The 20,114-nt window shown below is 40.1% G+C and overlaps 1 protein-coding gene and 1 pseudogene across 7 annotated transcripts in view; both read right to left on the reverse strand.

Moving 5' to 3' along the window:
- Positions 1 to 7,585, reverse strand: part of Eif4b (eukaryotic translation initiation factor 4B) — a 28,416-nt gene extending 20,831 nt beyond the window's left edge. For 4 of the 7 annotated variants that reach the window (XM_078014628.1, XM_078014627.1, XM_078014626.1 and 1 more), the window contains exon 1: positions 7,427 to 7,585. In XM_078014628.1, the coding sequence (XP_077870754.1) occupies positions 7,427 to 7,439 (13 nt within the window). In that variant the 5' untranslated portion in view covers positions 7,440 to 7,585. The remainder of the gene's footprint in view (positions 1 to 7,426) is intronic. The other 3 variants (XM_078014631.1, XM_078014630.1, XM_078014629.1) reach the window with 1 other exon arrangement.
- An 11,358-nt stretch (positions 7,586 to 18,943) lies between these two features.
- On the reverse strand, positions 18,944 to 19,378 carry LOC144365060 (cytochrome c oxidase subunit 5B, mitochondrial pseudogene; annotated as a pseudogene).
- Between the last annotated feature and the right edge of the window lie 736 nt (positions 19,379 to 20,114).

Consider the following 20,114-nt stretch of genomic DNA (forward strand, 5'->3'; position numbering starts at 1 on the left):
AGGAATTTATTTTTCCTTACCTTAACAATGCATACTAAGATGAAATATGACATTAAAAGGAAAATATAAAACCCTAACAAGCAACATATTTAAATTTTTTTTTGTGTGTTTATAAAATATTTAGTCTACTAAAGGCTCTACTTAGTTGTCTAACCCTGGCTCTCTATCGTCAGAACTCTGAGGAGGCCAATCACCTACTAATTCAGAAGGACAGAAAGGACCAAATGAAATTCTAGAATGGTCCAACAGCAGTCACTATTAAGAAAAAACCAAGTACCTTTGTTGTAACAAAGGTCAGCTTCACGGCTTTTATAATCATGAATTCTTTCTCCACAATCTAATTCTTTTCTTATTTTCAGCCAAGACATACATACCACTTGCTTAACTGAAAGTACTCTCTTACTTGGTATCTGTCTTTTAAAGTTCCAGTGCCAGGAAAAAAAAAAAAAGGTGATCTGTCTGCAATGAATATTACATACAGCCTTCTGTATTATAATAAGAATGTGAAGTATTATAATCTCAATGTGCAAATCAAATCAACTTTGCATTAATAATATAAAAGGTGGCCATAAAATGTGAAGTTTCCATATTTCTCATATAATTTAACACTAATCTAGCTCCAAAAGTAAGATTAACAAGCTCCAAAGTATCCTTTATGATCAAACAGACCATAGCTATTCTATTCTAGTTATAAACCTATTCTACAACTTCACAAGAAAGTAGTTATGCAGAAGTTGGGTCTTATCGCACTGATACAGCTGCAGCTCATAAGCAAAGATCTAGAAGCAATTTAATAAGCTAATATGAACAAGACATAAGGTAAAATACTTACCATGCACAGGCTTATTTTAGACAATTTCATATTCTTTAAATATATAACAACAAATCCCACTATTTTGTACAACTATATAATTTACCAATAAAAATTTGAAAAAACAAGTGTCTGGGATAGTATGATGCCTGCCAGAGACCCTTACCCTCATGTGGCTTAACTTAGTATCATCAGCCAATATCCAGTCCTGCCATCAAAATAAAACAGAACTGGTGGTCAGCACATTAATGAGGTCAAGTTCGAAGAATCTGAGCAAGGTAACTATCCCCTTTTCTCCTTGCTTGGTATTATATATCTTACAGCAAAACAGCATACTCTGGAATTAACCTGCCCTTTGGTCTGACTTGGCTTAAACCAATTTTGTAGCTCAGTTTCAACTCCTAATGCCCTCTTTGGACAGACAAAAATCTCACACTCTTCATATATATATATTTAGTTGTTGATGTATTAATTGTATTAATTTATGTGTGGTGTTGAGAATTGAACCCAGTGCCTCATACATAACAGCTCTACCACTAAGTAACAACCCCAGCCCTCACACTCTTTATTTTAATATTATTTGATATTTCAAAATGTCTTTCCAAATAGAACATATCCCTTCCCTATCACCTTTCATGTCCTATGGCTGAGAAATCACTGTGGAATGAGGTCTTCAAGACAGGCTGAAATTCCCTCATAACAGCTCTTACTTAAATCTAGCAGCAAAATCAACTCAGTCAAAATATAAACAGATTTAAAAGAAATAGCCCTTAAAAAGCATAATTAATAAACCTAAAGTAGGTGCCAGTGTTTGTGCCACTCCATTTTATTCAAAGAATTGAGAAAAGATGTTACCTAAAATCTCCTTGCCCTTGGCTCCTCCAATACCTAGGCCCACATATGTTTAGGATTCCATCAGTGTTCTCTTCCGCATTCTAAGTGTTGTTAATGCTCCAGGTATAGCAATCCTTTGCCATAATGACAGAATTCACCCAATTCTTTTTATCTGCCCTCAAATCAAGTACCAATTAAGGTCAAATCCATATGAACTAAGGGTTGAAGGTAGGAGAGGGGAGTGTACATGACCATATATTTCAAGCTTTTTACAAACCTATTTAAGGTTAAGTATAAGCTCTTAGAAATAACACATTTTCCAAAACTGTTTTTAAGTCTAGAAGTCATTAAACAAAAAATATTTGTAGTCTTAATAGGCCTTTAAACAACAACAACAACAAAAAGTTATATAATCAGCTCAACTCTTAAGATTTCTCTTAATTCAAATACTGACACTTAAGACTGGGCTATTTTTTGTTACTGGGGGGCCATCCTGTGCGTTGTAGGATGTTTAGAAGTATCTTTGCCTTTTACTCATTAGCCCGTAGCAAATCCCGCTGCCCTTATCCTGAAAATTTCTCCAGATGCTGCCAAATGTTCAAGGGGTGGGGGATGACAAAACAGTCCTTTGGTTGGAGAGGCAACTGTTTTAAGTAAATGTTCCCACTTCAATATTGAAAGGACAAATGAAAAGAAAATGTTAGTACTACATAAGGTATACCAGCAGGAAAATGACTGTAATGAGTCCCCAGGACTGTGAGGCTGGAGCATGTATAAAATGCTTCCTTATTTTACTCCCCCAAATTTTTTCCTATTTCCACACTACTGTATTGATAATAAAAGCACCAAATGACATATTTTGGGAATGATAAAAATCTAGACTGGCTGCTGGGTCTTTATTTTCAAACAAAAGACACCTTAAAATACTATAAGCAATAAAACTTAATTGTAAAATGCAGCCCTATTTCTGCATCATTATCTCTAGCATGGAAAATGTGTATAGCCTGCAACATTCAGATGACGCTTCACCAAAAATTACTTTCTTGGTGGTGGTACTGGGGATTGAACCCAGAGGTGCTTTACCACTGGGCTATACTACCAGCCTCTTTTATTTCTTAATTTTGAGACAAGGTTTCCCTAAGTTGCTGAGGCTGGTTTTGAATCTATAATTTATCACATCCAGCTCCCAAACTCTATTCTACTTTTTCTTTGGATTTATTTGCTCTGAATATTTGGTACAAATGGTATCATAGCATTATAAATAGTGCTGCTATGAACATTCTTGTACAACTTTTTGGTGACATACTCTGACTTCTTTAGATTACTTAGTTACCAAAACCTCCAGAAAGGTTAAAACCCAGTTAAAAGGTAAGGTCTAAAATTACATGTAATTTTTGTCAGGCGTGGTAGTGTATGCCTGTAATCCCAGTGATCTGGGAAACTAAGGAGGATTTCAAGTTTACGGCCAGCTGGGGCAACTTAGCAAGACCCTGTCACAAAAGAAAAAAAAGTCGAGGACAGAACTCGGTATAGAGCACTCCTGGGTTCAATCCCCAGTAGTACAACAGTGGCTGGGAAAGGGGAAATTACTGCTAACCAGTACAGTTTGTTTACAGGGTAATGAAAATGCCACCAAACCCTACATTTTAAAAGAATAAATTTTAGCTGTGTGGGGTCATGTAATCCTATTGATTGGGAGGCTGAGGCAGGAGGATCACAGCAATTTAGTAAGGCCTCAAGTAGAAAAGCAACCCAAGTTTGAGCCCTAGTACCAATACACAATTTTTTTACAGTACATGAATATCTGAATACAGCTGTTATTAAAACGAGTCCTGTTAATTTCTCTAAAATTAAAAACTATTTTAATAATTACCATGTTTCCTTAAACAAAGATCATAGAATAGAAACGCAATGAATTTACCCAAATAATAGAGTGCTCAGAATTAAAACAATTATACTGTATAAGGCTCAGTCATAAAAGTTTCAAATGACACAATATCATGTTGAGAGGTCTCACTTTTACTGCACTGTATATTTTAGCAGAGTAGAGTGTAAGGACTAAGCCAGAATTAATAAGTTCCATCTCCTCCTGTGTTCATGATCTCTTTTCTGTGTCCAATTCCTTCATCTTGACATAATGAGAATACCCTATTGCTTTTTTCTTGCCTCTCCAGGGACACTTAAGAGCTATAAAATTATAAGTTAAGCTTCTTGCTTTGGGCATTTCTCTATCTTACAGTATCTCAAATCTCATAAACCTAAGAAACTGACTTTTGAGTGTGTACTCATAAGTAAGCACTTGTATTGCCTTTAAAAACAATAAAAAAATACGTATGGCTTGTGAATTATACCCCAAAGTTGTTATTAAAAGAGTGGGTGTGTATATATCTTTTTTCCACTGACATATCTTAGGAATACTGTTTTACTTTAATTGATGGTACTTCTATTTGTATTTCAAATTTTTAAAAAATATTTTTTAGTTGTAGTTCGACACAACACCATTATTTATTTTTATGTAGTGATGAGGATGGAACCCAGGGCTTCACACGTGCTAGGCGAGCATTCTACCGCTGAGCCACAACCCCAGCCCTGTATTTCAATTTTCACAAGGAGTTTTAGTCTTGGCTTTCTGAACCAAAGTATCCTATTCTCAGAATAAATACATGGTAGAGGATGAGATTTGATTTGTGAAGAGCACACAATGACAACCCTTGAAACCATTTTTTTTTTAACTAGGAAGGCCAACACTATAACATGAAAACAACCTCTAACCACCCCATAAAATCACACAAAATAGCATTCTATAGTGTTATGCAAATGAAGGGCCTAACATGGATTACATACACTGTTTACAGTTTTAAAGCATGTTAAATGTTAACCTGTATCAAACATATTTGATTCCTTATTGGTAAAGGGAGGGGAGATAAAACTTTACAAGGAAACTCTGACTCAGGAGGTTAGTGGCTCTAACAACTTGACTAAAATAGTGACAAAGAAAATTTAAGGAGCCAGCGGCATGTAGCATACCTGTAATCCTAGCGACCCAGGAGGCTGAGACCCTGTCTCCAAAAAAAAAAAAAAAAAAAAAAAAAAAAAAAGGGGGTGAGGTGGGGGTGGAAAGGGCTTGGGGATAAATGTAGCTTAGTGGTAGAGCATCTCTGCATTCCAACTCCAGTACTGAAAGAAAAAAAAAAAAAGCTGGGCAAGGTGGTGGACACCTAGCATTTGAGTGAGTGAGGCAGAAGGATGGCAAGTTCAAAGTCAGCTTCAGTAATTTTAGTGAGGCCTGGAAGCAACTTAAAGAGACCCCATCTCAAAATAAAAAAAGGGCTGGGGATGTGACCCGGTGGTTAAGTACCTCTGGGTTCAATCCCTGGTACAAAAAAAAAGAAATTTTAAGACTGAAAACATGCACTCCCCCACCCCAAATAGGGGAACTATACCACAGAGCTACATTCCCATCCCTTTTTATTTCACATTTTGACAAGGTATCACTAAGGTGTGCATGCTTGTCTAGAACTTGCAATTCTCCTGCCTTAGTTCTCGAACTGTTGGGATTACAGGGGTGCATCACTGCGTCCATCTAAAATCTCACATTTTAAAGGAACATTCTCTTAAAGGGGTCTATTAAGAAAATTAAACACCCAAGCTCAATGTATCAGATTCCTAGGAATTTAAATTATTCTCAGATAATAGTTCTGAGATACTTTCAGTTATTGAAACTCAATAATAGGTTCATACTGAAAACTGGTATTGCTGAAAATAACAGTGAAAGAGACTTATGAGTCAGGTGTGGTGGTGCAGGTCTATAATCCTAGCTACTCCAAAGGTTGAAGCAGGAGGATTGAATTAGAGGCTGGCCTGGGCAACTTTGCAAGACCCCATCTCAAAATAAAATAAGGACTGGTGGTAAAACTCAGTGGCAGGGCATTTGCCTAGCATGCAGAGGCCCTGGATTCAATCCCCCACTACCATGAACAAAAACAAGAAAACAAAGTCAATGTCATAGGAAAAGACTAAGACAGGGTAAAGAAATTTGATAAAACTTTCAGTCTCTCAAGCATGGACAAAGATGTAATCTTGTGCTTAGCCACAAGTACAAGCTAAAAACATTTATGAACAGAATTAAGAGTTGAGGGTTTCTGAAATTTGGATACATAAGAACAAGAAGCAATTCTCTAGCCAGTCTGGATTTGGCTAACAGGGTTAAACTAAGGACACAGATTGCCGTCATGTTTTCTACCTCTAAAAATTCCAGACTATGGAGAAGGGAAATCTAGACTTTTCATTAAATTGATATTAAACTGTCAAGGTGGTAAATTTAGGACAAAGTACTTTACAGAATGATTAACTTAAAATATAAACATTTTTGGTGAACTTCAGATGATGCTTTTGGGTAGCAAATAAAACTTAGGATGACACCTTGGTACTTCCAAGTTGGAGAGGAATAAGGAGTCTAAAATTTTAACCTTGTTCTGACACCTGCAAACTGTGCGACCTTGAATAAATCTTTCATTTTCCTCAGCTGGGAGATACCATTTCCTCATAAGACAATCGAACGAGACAACATACAAATGCTTGGTTAATTAATTAGTATAACAAAAATGTTATGTTTAAAAGCACCTCAAATCCGTCAACATTTCCAAAGGATACCATAATCCTTAGCTCCCTTGTAATAATATAGAAGATAAATTCCTGGTTGAGAAATGAGTTGTCTAGAGACAGCAATTTAAAACACGTTTTTCAGAATGTAGAGTCAGTTCAGGGAAAATAAATTATATTCCTAAAACTAAAATTAATGTCATAGCATGTTACAAAGGCCCACTACTATTAAGTTTAATACAACTGCAAGTAAACTTGCACCATAGTGATATACCCCAGCCTCGGCAAATAATTCAACCAAAATGGAAGCTTCTTAAGAACAGGAACCTGATTTTGCCCACCACTCCCAAAACCTGTCATATAGTTTGATTTCACTAAATGTTGTGCTGATAAAACGAAGCAAGAAAAGACGATAGAGGGAAATCTAGGTGCCCACTCTAGCTTCCTCTTCTCCAACACGTGGGCGCAGCAAAGTGGATTCCTCAATCCTAATAGCGCCAACCTCCAAACCTAACACAAGTCCTCATGGAGGAGTATGGGGAAGGCACACTCTCTAATTCGAAGGACATAAAGGAGCCCAACACCGGCGAGTAAAAGCTCCCCATCTGGACTCCAGCGCATGCTTTTAAGGCGCGCCGACTCCACTACCCCCTGGCTTTCCTACCGCGCACGCGCAACACTGCCTTCCTCCGCCCCTCCACCGACTCGCGCTAGCGTTCTAACTGCCCCCCCATTCCCCAGCCCCCACTCCTGTCCGCAACGGCCTCGCGCCTCGGAGACCTAGTCTAATGTGCATACGTCCGCGCGCCAACCGCCTCCTTCCTTCCTTCACGCCTTCACGCGGGCATAGTACTTCAGGACTACGAGAAGGCCTCGTGCCTCCCCCAGATTCCTTAAGCGCTCCCTCCTCCAATTCAAGTCAGAGTCCACCATTAGTGCCTACTCCAACCTCGCGCAGACGGGGTGAAAAGGGTGTGAGGGGGGAGGGGACGGACACCTTCCCCTCCCCCCCAAACATCCCGAGGCGATAACCTAACACAGCCACGCCGCTAGCCTGCCGCAGCCCCCAAGCCCGAAGGGAGCCGGTGCCACCTACTCCCCGACTCCAGGAATAAGTGGATCAGGCCCGGAGGGTGGTTTCAGAGCCCAGTCCTTGGCCGCGCTCGGCCGCTCACTCACCTGAGGCCGCCATGTTGGGAGAGGGAGAGAGAACGCAAAGGACCCGGATGAGGCAATCACGTGATTATAGCGGGCGCGTCGGGCTAGGAGACGCGAAAGTAGGAGGGGGCGGGGAGGTGAGGACTGAGACAGGAGGCGGGGCGCCGCCGCTTTAGATTCGTAAAGCAGCGCGAGGAGGTGGCGCGGCGTCCGACGGGAAGACCTGTGCGACATGTGGCCAAAGGGGTGGAGCCTGAGCTGTCGCGAAACTCCTCACGCTTTACGTAGGGCTGCGCGTGGTTGCCGAGCCTAGTCTGAAGCTCAGGGTCCCGTGAAGTGTCGGCTTCCGGCTGGGGGAGTTCAGTGGAAAGGGCGGGGTTGGGTTTTTGATTCTATGGAATAGAGACAGGCTGGAATCTAGAATGGATGTGCCACAATTGATTTTCTGAACGGGAAAATTCTGAATTTCTTTTTAAGTTACTTTATGTAAAGGCAAAACGAGCCCAACGTACCGTGTAAATATGGTTTTAATTAGACGCGTTTAGAAGGAAAAAGAAGGTAACATTGAACACGTAATTGTCGTAGGTTTTTACCTCCTTTAATCCTCCTGGTTTTTTGCTAGATTCAGAGCGGAGTGCTAGCCATGTTTCCTCTGGCTAATGGTCTATTTTATCATATATTGGTATTTCATTTAGTGAAGATTTTTGTTGAGCACTGGCCACGAGCACTGGCCACGTGCCATACGTTAACAGACTCGTGGGCATAACAATAAAAGTGCCCCAGGGGAGGCTATATTCTAGTAAGGGAAAGACAGGCAGTAAGCAACAAATAAAATATTGGAAATGATAACCACTCTGAAGGTAATTAATGGGGTATAATAAAAGGTGGTTGAGTGCATCTTCGGATTGCCTGGTCATGGAAGGTCCCTGAGGAAAGAGAAAAAGAAAAATTAAGACAGATTTAAATTATAAACTGCCAACCTGGCATGGCGGTGCACACTGGTAATTCCAGTGAGTGGGGAAGCTGAGACAGGAGGATTGCAATTTTGAGACCAGCTTTGGAAATTTAGCGGGACCCTGTCTTAAAATGAAAACAAAAAGTAGCTCAGTGGTAGAACCGCCCTGGGTTGAAGTTCCAGTACTGCAAAATAGATAGCTAACAAGCTGCCAGCCCTGGGACGCCTTCAAAAAGGAGCCTTAGGAGAAGACAACTGAGCATGCACAGCTGGATCAAAGACTGCAAAGCAGGAACATCTTTGCAAGGAATTTAAAAACTTGTAGCTGGAGTATGGCCCCGGAGAGGAAATAAAAGGAAGTTTGATAGGTAGGGATTGGATCATATGAGGATTTGTAATACAGGTTTGGGAATTTGGATTTTATTCCAAGTGGTTTGGGAAAACATGGAATGATTTTAAGCAGGGAAGTGTCATGATTTGAAGTAAAATTTTACAAAAGATTACTTAGTATCTTGATGCAAGTGGTAATTATATGAGTGCACTTATAGTAACAGATTGTATTTTTAAGATTTGTATACTTTAAGTCATTTTAATGAAAATAAAAAATTTACTCCAGTTACTGAATAGTGAGTGAATTATACAGGTGTAATAATAGAAGATAAAGAACAGTTAAAAAGTTGTGCTAAGGTCACATGACTTTTCATGGGCTCCAGGCACTTTTGCCTAGATAACTAATTATCAAAGATAACTCCCAAGTTCTTATGAACACCTGAGTGGTGCTATTTACAAAGCCTGGGATGGAGCAGTTTGAAGAGGGTTTTATCCCTATTAAGTTTGAGATAACTGCTAGTCTAATGCTGTCTGGCAAACTTTAATGTGCTTATAAATCATCTAGAGAATTGGTTGAAACTCAGATTCCAATCCAGGAAGACTTGGGTGAGACCTGAGATTTCTGTATTTTTTTCTGATTTGGACCAATAAAATGGAATGCTACTCTGGAATTAAAAAGACATTGCATTAAGAATTAAGTTAATTATCAGAGGCTGTAGTTTTCAGGAAGTTTAGAGAAAAGCTAAATTAAGACAGGCATGTATGGGATAGGAAGAGATGTTCTGTTACTGTTGTACCTAAAATGTTCCAGTGTTTTGCCAAACATTTAATATACTAACTTACTTAGTCTTCACAGTGGCCCTACAATGTTGATATTATTGATCTTGTTTTTAGTTAATGATCTTGAGACTCAGAAACAGTAAGTTCTTGACCCAGGGTACGTAGCAAGTGGCAGAGTTGCAGGCAAAGAGCTGTCAGGCCCAAGTTCTTTTTTATTTCACAGAGAAGACTTTAAGAATAAAGAAAACTGTTAAAATTGCAAAATGAGTCATCAAACTACAGACAGTACTTATTATATTATAGTTTTTGAGGGTCAGAAATTGGTTATTGAAAATCACTTCCCAAGACTTGGTATTTGCAGTCTCTTATATCTGTATCTTCTCCATTTTCCTTAGCCTTCTAACCAGGCTTTCTTCTTACAGACTTCCTTTAATTTAATTCATGTATATATATGATTATCATATTTATTTTCCTAACGCAGATGTTCTCTTGCTGACAAACATTCTAAGAGTTTACATGGCCTAGGCAGATATTTAAGGCTGTGTATACTCTGGTTCCAAATTGCTGGTCCAAATTTATTTCCTACTGTCCTGGTCTACTTATGTTCTAACTATGTACACTTTGTGCTTTCTCTCCATTTTGCCTGGAGTAGTCTTTACTCCTTTACTGCTGAATGAGTCAACAACAACAGCAAAATGTATCATTTAAGGACTCTCCCAATTTCATCTTTTCCAGGAAAGTTTTTCCTTTCTCTGATAGCCACCAGGACTGGACCCTTTTTTTTTTTAATATTTTTTTTAGTTGTCAATGGACCTTTATTTTATTTATTTACATGCAGTGCTGAGATCGAATCCAGTGCCTCACAATGTTAGGCAAGGGCTCTACCACTAATCCCAGCCCCTAGACATTTTTTTGGTACTTGTCACCTTCCTCCTTGAATTATCTTGCCTATCACCAGCTTAAGCTCAGGAGCCATGTTGATTTATCTTTGTGCTTTCTGTGCATTAGCATCTGGAACGTTGCTGGTGCTTACTACATATTTGTTGGTGCTAAAAGTCAGGGCTGGAAAACCAGACTTTCAAGAAGTTTGCATTATGGGCTGGGGATGTGGCTCAAGCGGTAGCGCGCTTGCCTGGCATGCATGCGGCCTGGGTTCGATCCTCAGCACCACATACAAACAAAGATGTTGTGTCCGCCAAAAGAAATTCTCTCTCTCTAAAAAAAAATAAAATAAAATTGGAGTTGGTGGTTTTTTTTTTTTTTTAAAGAAGTTTGTATTCATTGAGGGGGTTTTCAAGAGGTTGTCACAATGCATATTAATTTATCTGGATTTGTTTGATGCTAATTGAACTGGAAAATGTGCCAGTGGCATCAAGATGTAGAAATAACTTAAACATCCATTGACAGATGAGTGGAAAAAGTAAAAGATGGGTATGTGTACACATATAACCACAATGTGATATTATGCAGCCTTAAAAACAAAAGAAATCCTGTGATTTATGTCAAGGATGAACCTGGAGAACATTTTGCCAGGTGGAATAAGCCAGACACAGGAAGACAAATACCGCATGGTCTCACTTGTATGTGAAATCTAAAGTTTTCTTCATAGAAACTGAGGGTAGAAGGGTAATTGCCAGGGGATAAAAGGTGGGGAAAACGGGGAGATGCAGGTCAAAACAGGGAGTTTAGGTCATAGAGAAAATAAGTTCTGGAGACCTAATTGATGACAATAGTTAATAATACTGATTGTGTCCTTGAAATCCATTGAGAGAGTAGACTTTTAAGTGTTCTACACATATACACGTGTGTAGTAACTATGAGACCCTGGGTTTGATTTCCAGCACTGCAAAACCAAAAAAACAGGTTCCTATGTTAGATGATGGAAGGATTATTTGATTGTGATAATGTTTCATAATATATATGTCTATCAAAACATCAGATTGACTTGGGTGTGGTGACACATGCCTGTAATCCCAGTGACTCAGGATTGTGAGGCAGAAGGATTGTAAGTTCAAGACCAGCAATCCTTCTGGAGGGAGACCTGTGTCAACATAAATAAATAAATAATCAAAAGGACTGGGAATGTAGCTCAGTGAAAGGATCCTGGTTCAATTCTCAGTACTGCTTTCCCCATCAGGTTGAATATTTTAAATATGTATAATTTCTGTTTGTTAATTATGCCTCAATAACATTGGTAAAACAAAACAAAACTATAGTGGCCTCTTTGATAGGAATAAATCAAAAAATATTCCTTTTGACAACTTGAAACTGAGAAACTAAGTTAAAAACAAAGTAAATAAGCAAATGAATATAAATAGGCATATTCTGAATTTATTAAACTAATTTGCTTAATTTAGTATTTCAGGTTCTTACAATCACTTGGCTGAAATTGTCCAAATTTTCCTTTAATAATACCTTGTTTTGGGCTGGGACTGTAGCTTAGTGGTAGAGCACTTGCCTCCCACATGTGAGGCACTGGGTTCGATTCTCAGCACCACATAAGAATAAATACATAAAAAGCTGTTGTGTCCATGTACAACTAAAAAAAATTTTTAAATACCTTGTTTTATACCTGGAAGTTTAAAACACTAAGTCTTGCCAGGGAGCTTTGGAGGCGGAGGCAGGAGAATTACAAGTTCAAGGAATTTAGTGAGACCCTGTCTCAAAAATAAAAAGGACTGGGGATGTAGCTTAGTGGTGGAGCATCCCTGAGTTCAATCCCCAGTACTGAAAAAAAATTACATTTCAGTTACAATAACCAATAAATTTTAGAGCATTCTCTTTTCTCTCTCTGAGTCCTAAGAGAATTTTAGTCTGTAAAATAAGAACATTAGATGATTTCAATTTTTTTTGTCATTTTTATGAGTCTGTGATACAAATTGTAGATATTATGATCTTTCTCCTAGTAAAGCTGGCAGATGGTCCTCATCTAAATAAGACTAATTAATCTGTTAATCATGGAATATGGTTTACATGACAGTTATTTCTATTTTGTTAAGCTTATATTGTTTTCTCCTATTATCTGTTCACAAGCCAAACAAAATATATCACTGCTTTAAAGATGTATATTTCTTGCCAGGTGAAGTGGTGCAGGCTTGTAATCCTAGCTACTTGGGAGGATGGCAAGTGGGAATTTAGGGAAGCCTTCAGCAACTTGTAAGATCCTTCACAAAGTAAAAAAGAAAAAGGGCTGGGATGTAACTCAGTGGTAGAGTGGTAGAGCACCCCTGGGTTTAATCCCCATTACCACAATAAATAAATAATCTTTATTTATTTAAATAATAGGGGTGGGCCCTATTTCTGTATGGTAAATAAGTTCCCAGTAGATCAACTCTCCAGTAAAAACATTCTGGACAAAAATAAAACAAACTCCACAGGTATCTGAGAAATGTGGGGAATGCACAAAGGCAAGGATAGAGGAACTAGAACTTGGAAGTAGGTACTACTGTTGGATGGCCCAACTTGTGTAGTACAGGGTGGCTGAAGTTTTGCTAGAAAACCTGCCATATTTCTCTTTAGGAAAGCCTTACCCAGGGAAATCTCAGCTATTGAAGATAAAGAGAGAATATTGAAAAGAAGAGATCCAGAGTTCTTTATGTGGATTCTGCCCAAGCTTCTGTTTGGTCTTTGGGCTATGCTTCCATGGAACAAGCTACAAATTGTTCTACCACGAGTGAGAGTGAGTGTAGAATATAACTACATTTTAAATTTATATTTCGGGGGCTGGGGATGTGGCTCAAGCGGTAGCGCGCTCGCCTAGCATGCGTGCGGCCCGGGTTCCATCCTCAGCAGCACCACATACCAACAAAGATGTTGTGTCCGCCGAGAACTAAGAAAAAATAAATAAATGTTAAAATTCTCACTCTCTCTTTAAAAAAAAAAAAAATTTATATTTCGTACCATGTATTTCCTGGTAAGTTTCAGGTTAATAAACTTTCTATCTGGAATTCTAGTTTCAGAAAAAAAGCTCAGGTAATTACAAAGAAGATGCTTTTATCAGGCCCTTTTTTTTAATATAATTTTTTTGGGAGTACTGGGAATTGAACTCAGGAGGACTCAACCGCTGAGCCACATTCCCAGCCCTATTTTGTATTTCATTTAGAGACAGGGTCTTACTGAGTTGCTTAGAGCCTTGCTGTTCTGAGGCTGGTTTGAACTTGTGTCTCAGTTTCCCCAGCCGCTGAGATTACAGGCATGTGCCACCATGCCTGATTTAGCAGGCCCATTTTTAAAACAATTGAGATCCTTTGGGAAAATTGGACTAGTCCTTTTTATCATCGATTCCTGTTGGCTCTGTTGTTGGCAATCCATTTCAGTCTACTTTGCCTTTTGTTTTTAAACTGGATTATTGTACAGCTTTTCCAGGCCATTTAGGACTAACAAAAGGGGAAATCATTGGGTATATGTATGGCTCCAGGAATTTTTTTATAGATCCAGAGCAAAACTGGAATGACGATACAAAGACAATACATACCATTGTCCCAGACTAAGCTCCTAAACGGGAGTGTCAGGTGGGGTATACCAGGAGCGCAGCTCTTTGCAAGGTGCGTGGCAGGGCGGGAAGACGAGCCACACACCCACCTGGAGTTCCCAAGGATGCGGGATGGATGCCAGGACACATCTGCCCGGCTGCTTGAAAGTGTCAGGAGAGAGCCAAGGACAGAGTCCACCCTCAAAACCTCTGCTTCTGCCAGGTCCACCCAAGCCTGGCTCACCAGCGATGCTTTCATTCCTTCTTTACACTGGGGATTGAACCCATGGGTGCTTTACCACTGAACTACACCCCCTAGTCCTGCTTTTATTTTATTTTTCTCCTCTTTTGAGACATAGTGTCTCTAAATTGCGGAGGGTCTCTTAAAGTGCTGCTTTTGGCCTTCAATTTACAATACTCCTGCTTCAGCCTCTTGCACCTCTAGGATTACAGGCGTATGCCCCTGCACCCAGCCTGAATCATACTTTATGTGTGAATTATATCTCAAAGCTGTTTTTGTGAATGAAGACAAACACATTTTTAGATACTAAACAATGACGAATTTATTTCCAGCCGACTTGTATTATAGCCAAAGCGAAAGGAAATTCTTCAAGCTTAGGGGAAATGATTCCAGGGGGAAACTTGGACCGTTGGCAAGGAAGGGCGATATCAGAAATAGTAAATTACTGAGTAAATAAAAACAAAAAAGCTTTTTTTCCTCTTAATTTTTTAAAAATACATCTATTAAAAGCAATTATTAGAACATTGTCTTCTGGAATTTAAAACGTATTTAGATGTAATACATACACTGCTACTACAGTGTTAAAAAATAGCAGGCCATGGGTGGTAAATGGACCTCTAATGGATGTAAGGTCTCCGCATCCCATGTGAAGAGGCACCATATTAACTGAGTAGGCTGTAAAAGTCAAGGATGAATATTCTTAACTATAGCAAGAATTAAAAATTAAGGCAAGGGCTGAGAGTATATATAGCTCAGGGGTATAGTACATGTGCAAAACCCTGGAGTGCCCCTCCTCCATACCTTTTATTTATTTATTTATTTTGCACCAGGGTTAAACCCAGGGGTGCTAAACCACTGAGCCACATTCCTACCTCTCCCACCTCTTTTTTTTTTTTACAGACAGGATCTCTCTAAATTGCTGAGGCTGACTGACTTTGGGGTTCTCCTGCCACAGCCTCTTGAGCTATTGGAATTACAGACTTGTGCCACAGAAACTGGATCCTTCGTACTCAAACTACCAGTTCTACCCCACAGCCAACACAAACTGTTGAAACCTATGTATTCTTTTTCATGACTTGACCCCAATCTTCTTCTCTTGACCCATTTCATACTCAACATTAACATTGATCAGTTTCTGACCTAGCAATTTATTTTCCCATTTATGGCTTTGTGTTGTTGCCCTTTGGAATTGACACTCAGTCCTACTATTCTGATTAAACTATTTCTTTTACCTCAAACTTTTTGGGGATTTGGATTCTGTCTTCCACTGCTCTTACAGATCTGTCCTGAATTTTCAATTCATCTCTCAAACATCTCAAATTCAACATGTACCAAGTTGAACAAATTCATCCTTTTATCCCAACTTCCCTATTCTGTTAATGGTACTCCTCTCTTCCAAGTACCAGTCTCAGACCCCTGTATCATATTCATCTCCCTACCCAACATCAGCCCAATTATTCATTGAGTCCCCTCTCAGTGCCCTGGGTTAGGGACTGGGGATACAATGGTAAACTAAAAAAAGTCTGTGTCCTAATGGGATTTACATTGTTTTGGGTATGGTCAGACAACAAATTAGCAAAATCCTCTAGGTCAGATGGCAATAAGTACCATGGGAAATATAAAATGAGAGAGGTAGGCTGGAGGTGTGGCTCAATGGTAGAGCACATGTGTATTATGCATGAGGCAGCCTTGGGTTTGATTCTCAACACTGACCAAAAAAAAAAAAGTAGGAGTACCTTTTGGTTTTGATGAGGATGTCTGCTGGGGAAGAGAAGTGTGCTCTTTTATATGCGGTGGTCAGGTGACAAGAGGACTTGAATAGTGATGAAGGTACTAGGGAGGAGGGAGTGAGGTCTACAGATTTCTGGGGCAGAGTATTGTACAGCTAAGACCCTGAGGAGGAAGCGTGCCTGGCATGTGTGAGGTCAATGAGGAGACCACTGTGGCTGGAGCTTGGCACCCAAGGGAGAAGGGTAGTGGGTGTTGTTGCCAGTCTTTCCCCTTCTTCTGTTCCCCTCTGTCCCGTTCTCTGCTCTAGTTGTGACTGTTTTCCTCTCTGGATTGGTTTATGAATTGTACCATTCAAGTTCATCTTCACCCGTCCATCCAGCCTGTATTAATCTTAAAAAGAGGATTCCTGGGGCAGGGGATATAGCTCAGTTGGTAGAGTGCTCCCTTCACATGCACAAGGCCTTGGGTTCAATCCCCGGCACCACACACACACACACACACACACACACACACACACACACACACACACACACACACACACACACACACACACGGGTTCCTGCCAGGCACAGTGGAGCGCACTGGTAATCCCAGAGCTTAAGGCAGGAGGATAGCAAATTCAAACCCAGTCTGGCTAATTTACCAAGACCCTAAGCAGTTTAGTGAGATCCTGCCTCAAAGTAGAAAGGGCTGGGGATGTGGTTCAGTGGTTAATCACACCTGGGTTCAATTCCTAGTACCAAAAAACTTGAGGGGTTCTTACCACACTACTCCATCTCTTTCTAAAGCTTCACTCCCTAGCATTGGAAACATTGCGTAATCTATCCTCTGCTTCCTCTTTTTTTTTTTTTGGTACCAGGGATTGAATTCAGGGGTGCTTAACCCACTGAGCCACATCCCCAGCAGCATTTTTTTTTTTTGACACAGGCTCTCACTAAATTGCTCAGGGGCTCGCTGAATTGCTGAGGCTGGCTTTGAACTTGCAATCCTCCTGCCTCAGCCTCCTGAGTTGCTGGAATTACAGGTGTGTGCCACCATGCCCAGCTCTGCTTCCTCCTCCTCCTTTTTTTTTTTTAAAGCTGTACTTTAAAATATATATATTTTTATATATAAAATATTATATATATATTTTAGTTGTAGATGGACACAATACCTTTAATTAATTAATTAATTTTTATGTGGTGCTGAGGATCAAACTCAGTGCCTCATACCTGTTGGGCAAGCATTGTACCACTGAGCCAGCCTTCTGCTTCCTTCTTGAACCTTATCTGTCATCCTCAATATCTGTGCTACCCAGAGCTTCCCATGTTGCTCACTGTTTCCTTAATGTAGCATGCCTACCCTCTCAGTCTAGCCCAAGCCTTTGCTGGAGGCATAACAGACTTCAAGAATATCTATAAGACATCCCTTTGGCCTGACTTCCATTTAGGTGTGTACTTGCTTCATTTTATCCTCCTAATCAGATGATAAGCTGCAGAAGGTATTTTATACATGTTTGTTTTTCTTCTTCTCCTGTGTCCTGTACAGTTACTGTACCTTTTGGTTTTGATGAGGATGTCTGCTGGGGGAGTGTGGGTGGGGCTTCTTGTGTAAATCCAGCCTCCTCCACTAAAAGTGCCAGTCTCACCTCTTGGGTTGGAGAGGTTAGTCAAAGAAAGAACTGATGAAGCTGTGACCAGAGATTTGCAGTGAAGCAGGTCAAACTCAAACTCAACTCCGGACCCAACCAGAAGACAGTTTGGGGGTGCTCATTAGGGCATGCTTGTAGCATGCTAACATTCTCCCCCTTTTCCTTCTCATGTTCCAATCTACACTTTTAAGTGCCAGGTGTGTCTGAGAAGCAACTAAAGAACCAACCCTGCCAGATGTAATGATGCACACATGTAATCCTAGCAGCTTGGGAGGCTGAGGCAGGAGGATTGAGAGTTCAGAGCCAGCCTCAGCAACTTAGTGAGACCCTAAGAAACTCAATGAAACTAAATAAATACAAAAAGGGCTGGCGATATGGCTCGGTGGTTAGGGGCCCCTGGGTTCAATCCCTAGTACTAAAAACAAACAAAAAAAAACCCCCAAAATACAAAACAACAACAAAGAAAGAAAGAAAGAAAAAGAAAAAACAAAACCCAGCCCCTTGACCCTCAGGAGTTTATAAATCTATAGTTGATTAGGTGCTCTTAGTGGATAAGGAAACAATTCACCTGATTAGTTTTTTATTGTATGTCTGTCTGTATGTAAATGAGAAATGAATATATAAAATGATAGTGGTGTGTGTGTGCTGATAGACAAATCATGGGTAAACAGGGTACAAGAGGGAGCTAGGAATAGACTCATCACAAAGCTTGGTCAAGTTATGTTCTCTCCTACCTTGATCTCATGTCTTTGTCAATTCTGCTGTACAGATGACCATAGACTGGATGGCTGAAACAACATTTATATCTCACAGTTCTGAAGTCTGAAAGTCCAAGATCAAGGTGCTGGAAGATCCAATGTCTAGTGAGGACCTGCTTCCTGGTTTGCAGGTGGCTGTCTTGTATCCTCACATGGCAGAGAGCAAAAAGAGGAAACTATCCTCCTGCCTTAGGCTCCTGAGTCACTGGGATTACCAGCGTGCTCCACTGTGCCTTCTCCCATCTCTTCTTAAAAGGGCATTAATCCCATTCCTGAGATCTCCACCTTAATGAAAGAATTACAGCCCACAGACCCCACCTCCAAACACCAACACTCAGGCTTGAACATATGAAATTTTTTGATGGTGGGCAAAAACACTCAGCCCTAGATCCTTGCCTAGTCTGGGATAGTCTTTTTTTTCTTCTCTTATCCAAACTTTGCGCAACTTTCAAGGTCCTTCAAAGACCGAACCTCCTCCAGAAAGCCTTCTGCAAGGACTCTGTTCTTTATTAACCTGTTTTGAATACTGGGATTAATAGCCTTTGGTACAGTTTAGAGCTTAACAGTGTTCTTAAAGTCTTTGTTGCTGTTTCAGATGATTTTCCAACTAAAAATTCTTTTTTATTTTTTTAAATGGGAGGAGCCACTGCAATGGCTAGAATTTATTGGAAAGAAGAAACTTTACAGCATATTCTGAGTGAGTGCAGAGGCTCAGTGGGCAAACTGGTGGGGAACCAGCTTGTAGTGGGTTCCACAATTTGGGCATCGCTGAGTCTCGCCTTTGTGCAGCCAGAACCAGATTACAGCACTGTTGTCCTCTTCACAGATGCAACTCACAATTCTCTTGTTGGTGATGGATGGGACTAAGTTAGGGTCTTCCTTGGTGCCTGAAGTTGCCTTTGGGGCAAGTATATTGTATGGGTCCAGTCCCTTCTTTGCAGCCATCAATACCTCCCTCTCCAGCCCAGTGGCCTGCTCATCATCAGTAGGAATACCACCTCCAGAAGCCATGGAGCCACTCCTTTGGGACCGAAGGCCCTCAAGTCCTGTGAGGCCGCAAAGTAACCTTGAAGCCATCACGCTCGCATCAAGTAGCTGCACTTCCAGGAATAGATGCGAGTTCCAACTAAATTCTAAGTCCTTTGACAAAAACAACAAGAATATTTATTTATTTATCTTATTTATTTATTTGGTACTGGGAATTGAATCTGGGGTGCTTAACAACTGAGCCACATTCCCAGCTAATATTTATTTATTTATTTATTTTGGGTGCTAGGGGTAGAACTCAGGGGTACTCAAACACTGAGCCACATCCCCAGCTCAATTTTTGTATTTTATTTAAAGACAGGGTCTCACTTAGTTGCTTAGCACCTCGATGTTGCTGAGGATGACTTTGAACTCAGGGTTCCTCCTGCCTCAGCCTTCTGACATGCTGGGATTATAGGCATGCACTACCATGTCTGGCTGCTAATATTTTAAAGAATTTATTAGGCTAGGTGCAGTCGCATGCACTCATAGTCCCAGCTACTCTGAAAGCTGAGGCAGGAAAATTGAGACCAAATTGGGCAACACAGACCCCATCTAAACCACCCCCCCCACAAAAAAAACAACAACAAAAAAGGACTTATTATGAGTTCAGTACTGTAATTATACACATCAAATTAAATTTCATCTGTCTAAAAATCCTATGAGGAGGTCCTCTTGCTATTATTGCCATTTTACAGATGAGGAAACATATGGGATTATTTTCAACTGGGTTCAGTGGTGCACACCTGTAATCCCAGTAATTTTGGAGCCTGAAGTAGGAGGATTG

Source organism: Ictidomys tridecemlineatus, chromosome 6 (assembly GCF_052094955.1).
Source record: "Ictidomys tridecemlineatus isolate mIctTri1 chromosome 6, mIctTri1.hap1, whole genome shotgun sequence".
In the NCBI taxonomy this organism is placed as follows: domain Eukaryota; kingdom Metazoa; phylum Chordata; class Mammalia; order Rodentia; family Sciuridae; genus Ictidomys; species Ictidomys tridecemlineatus.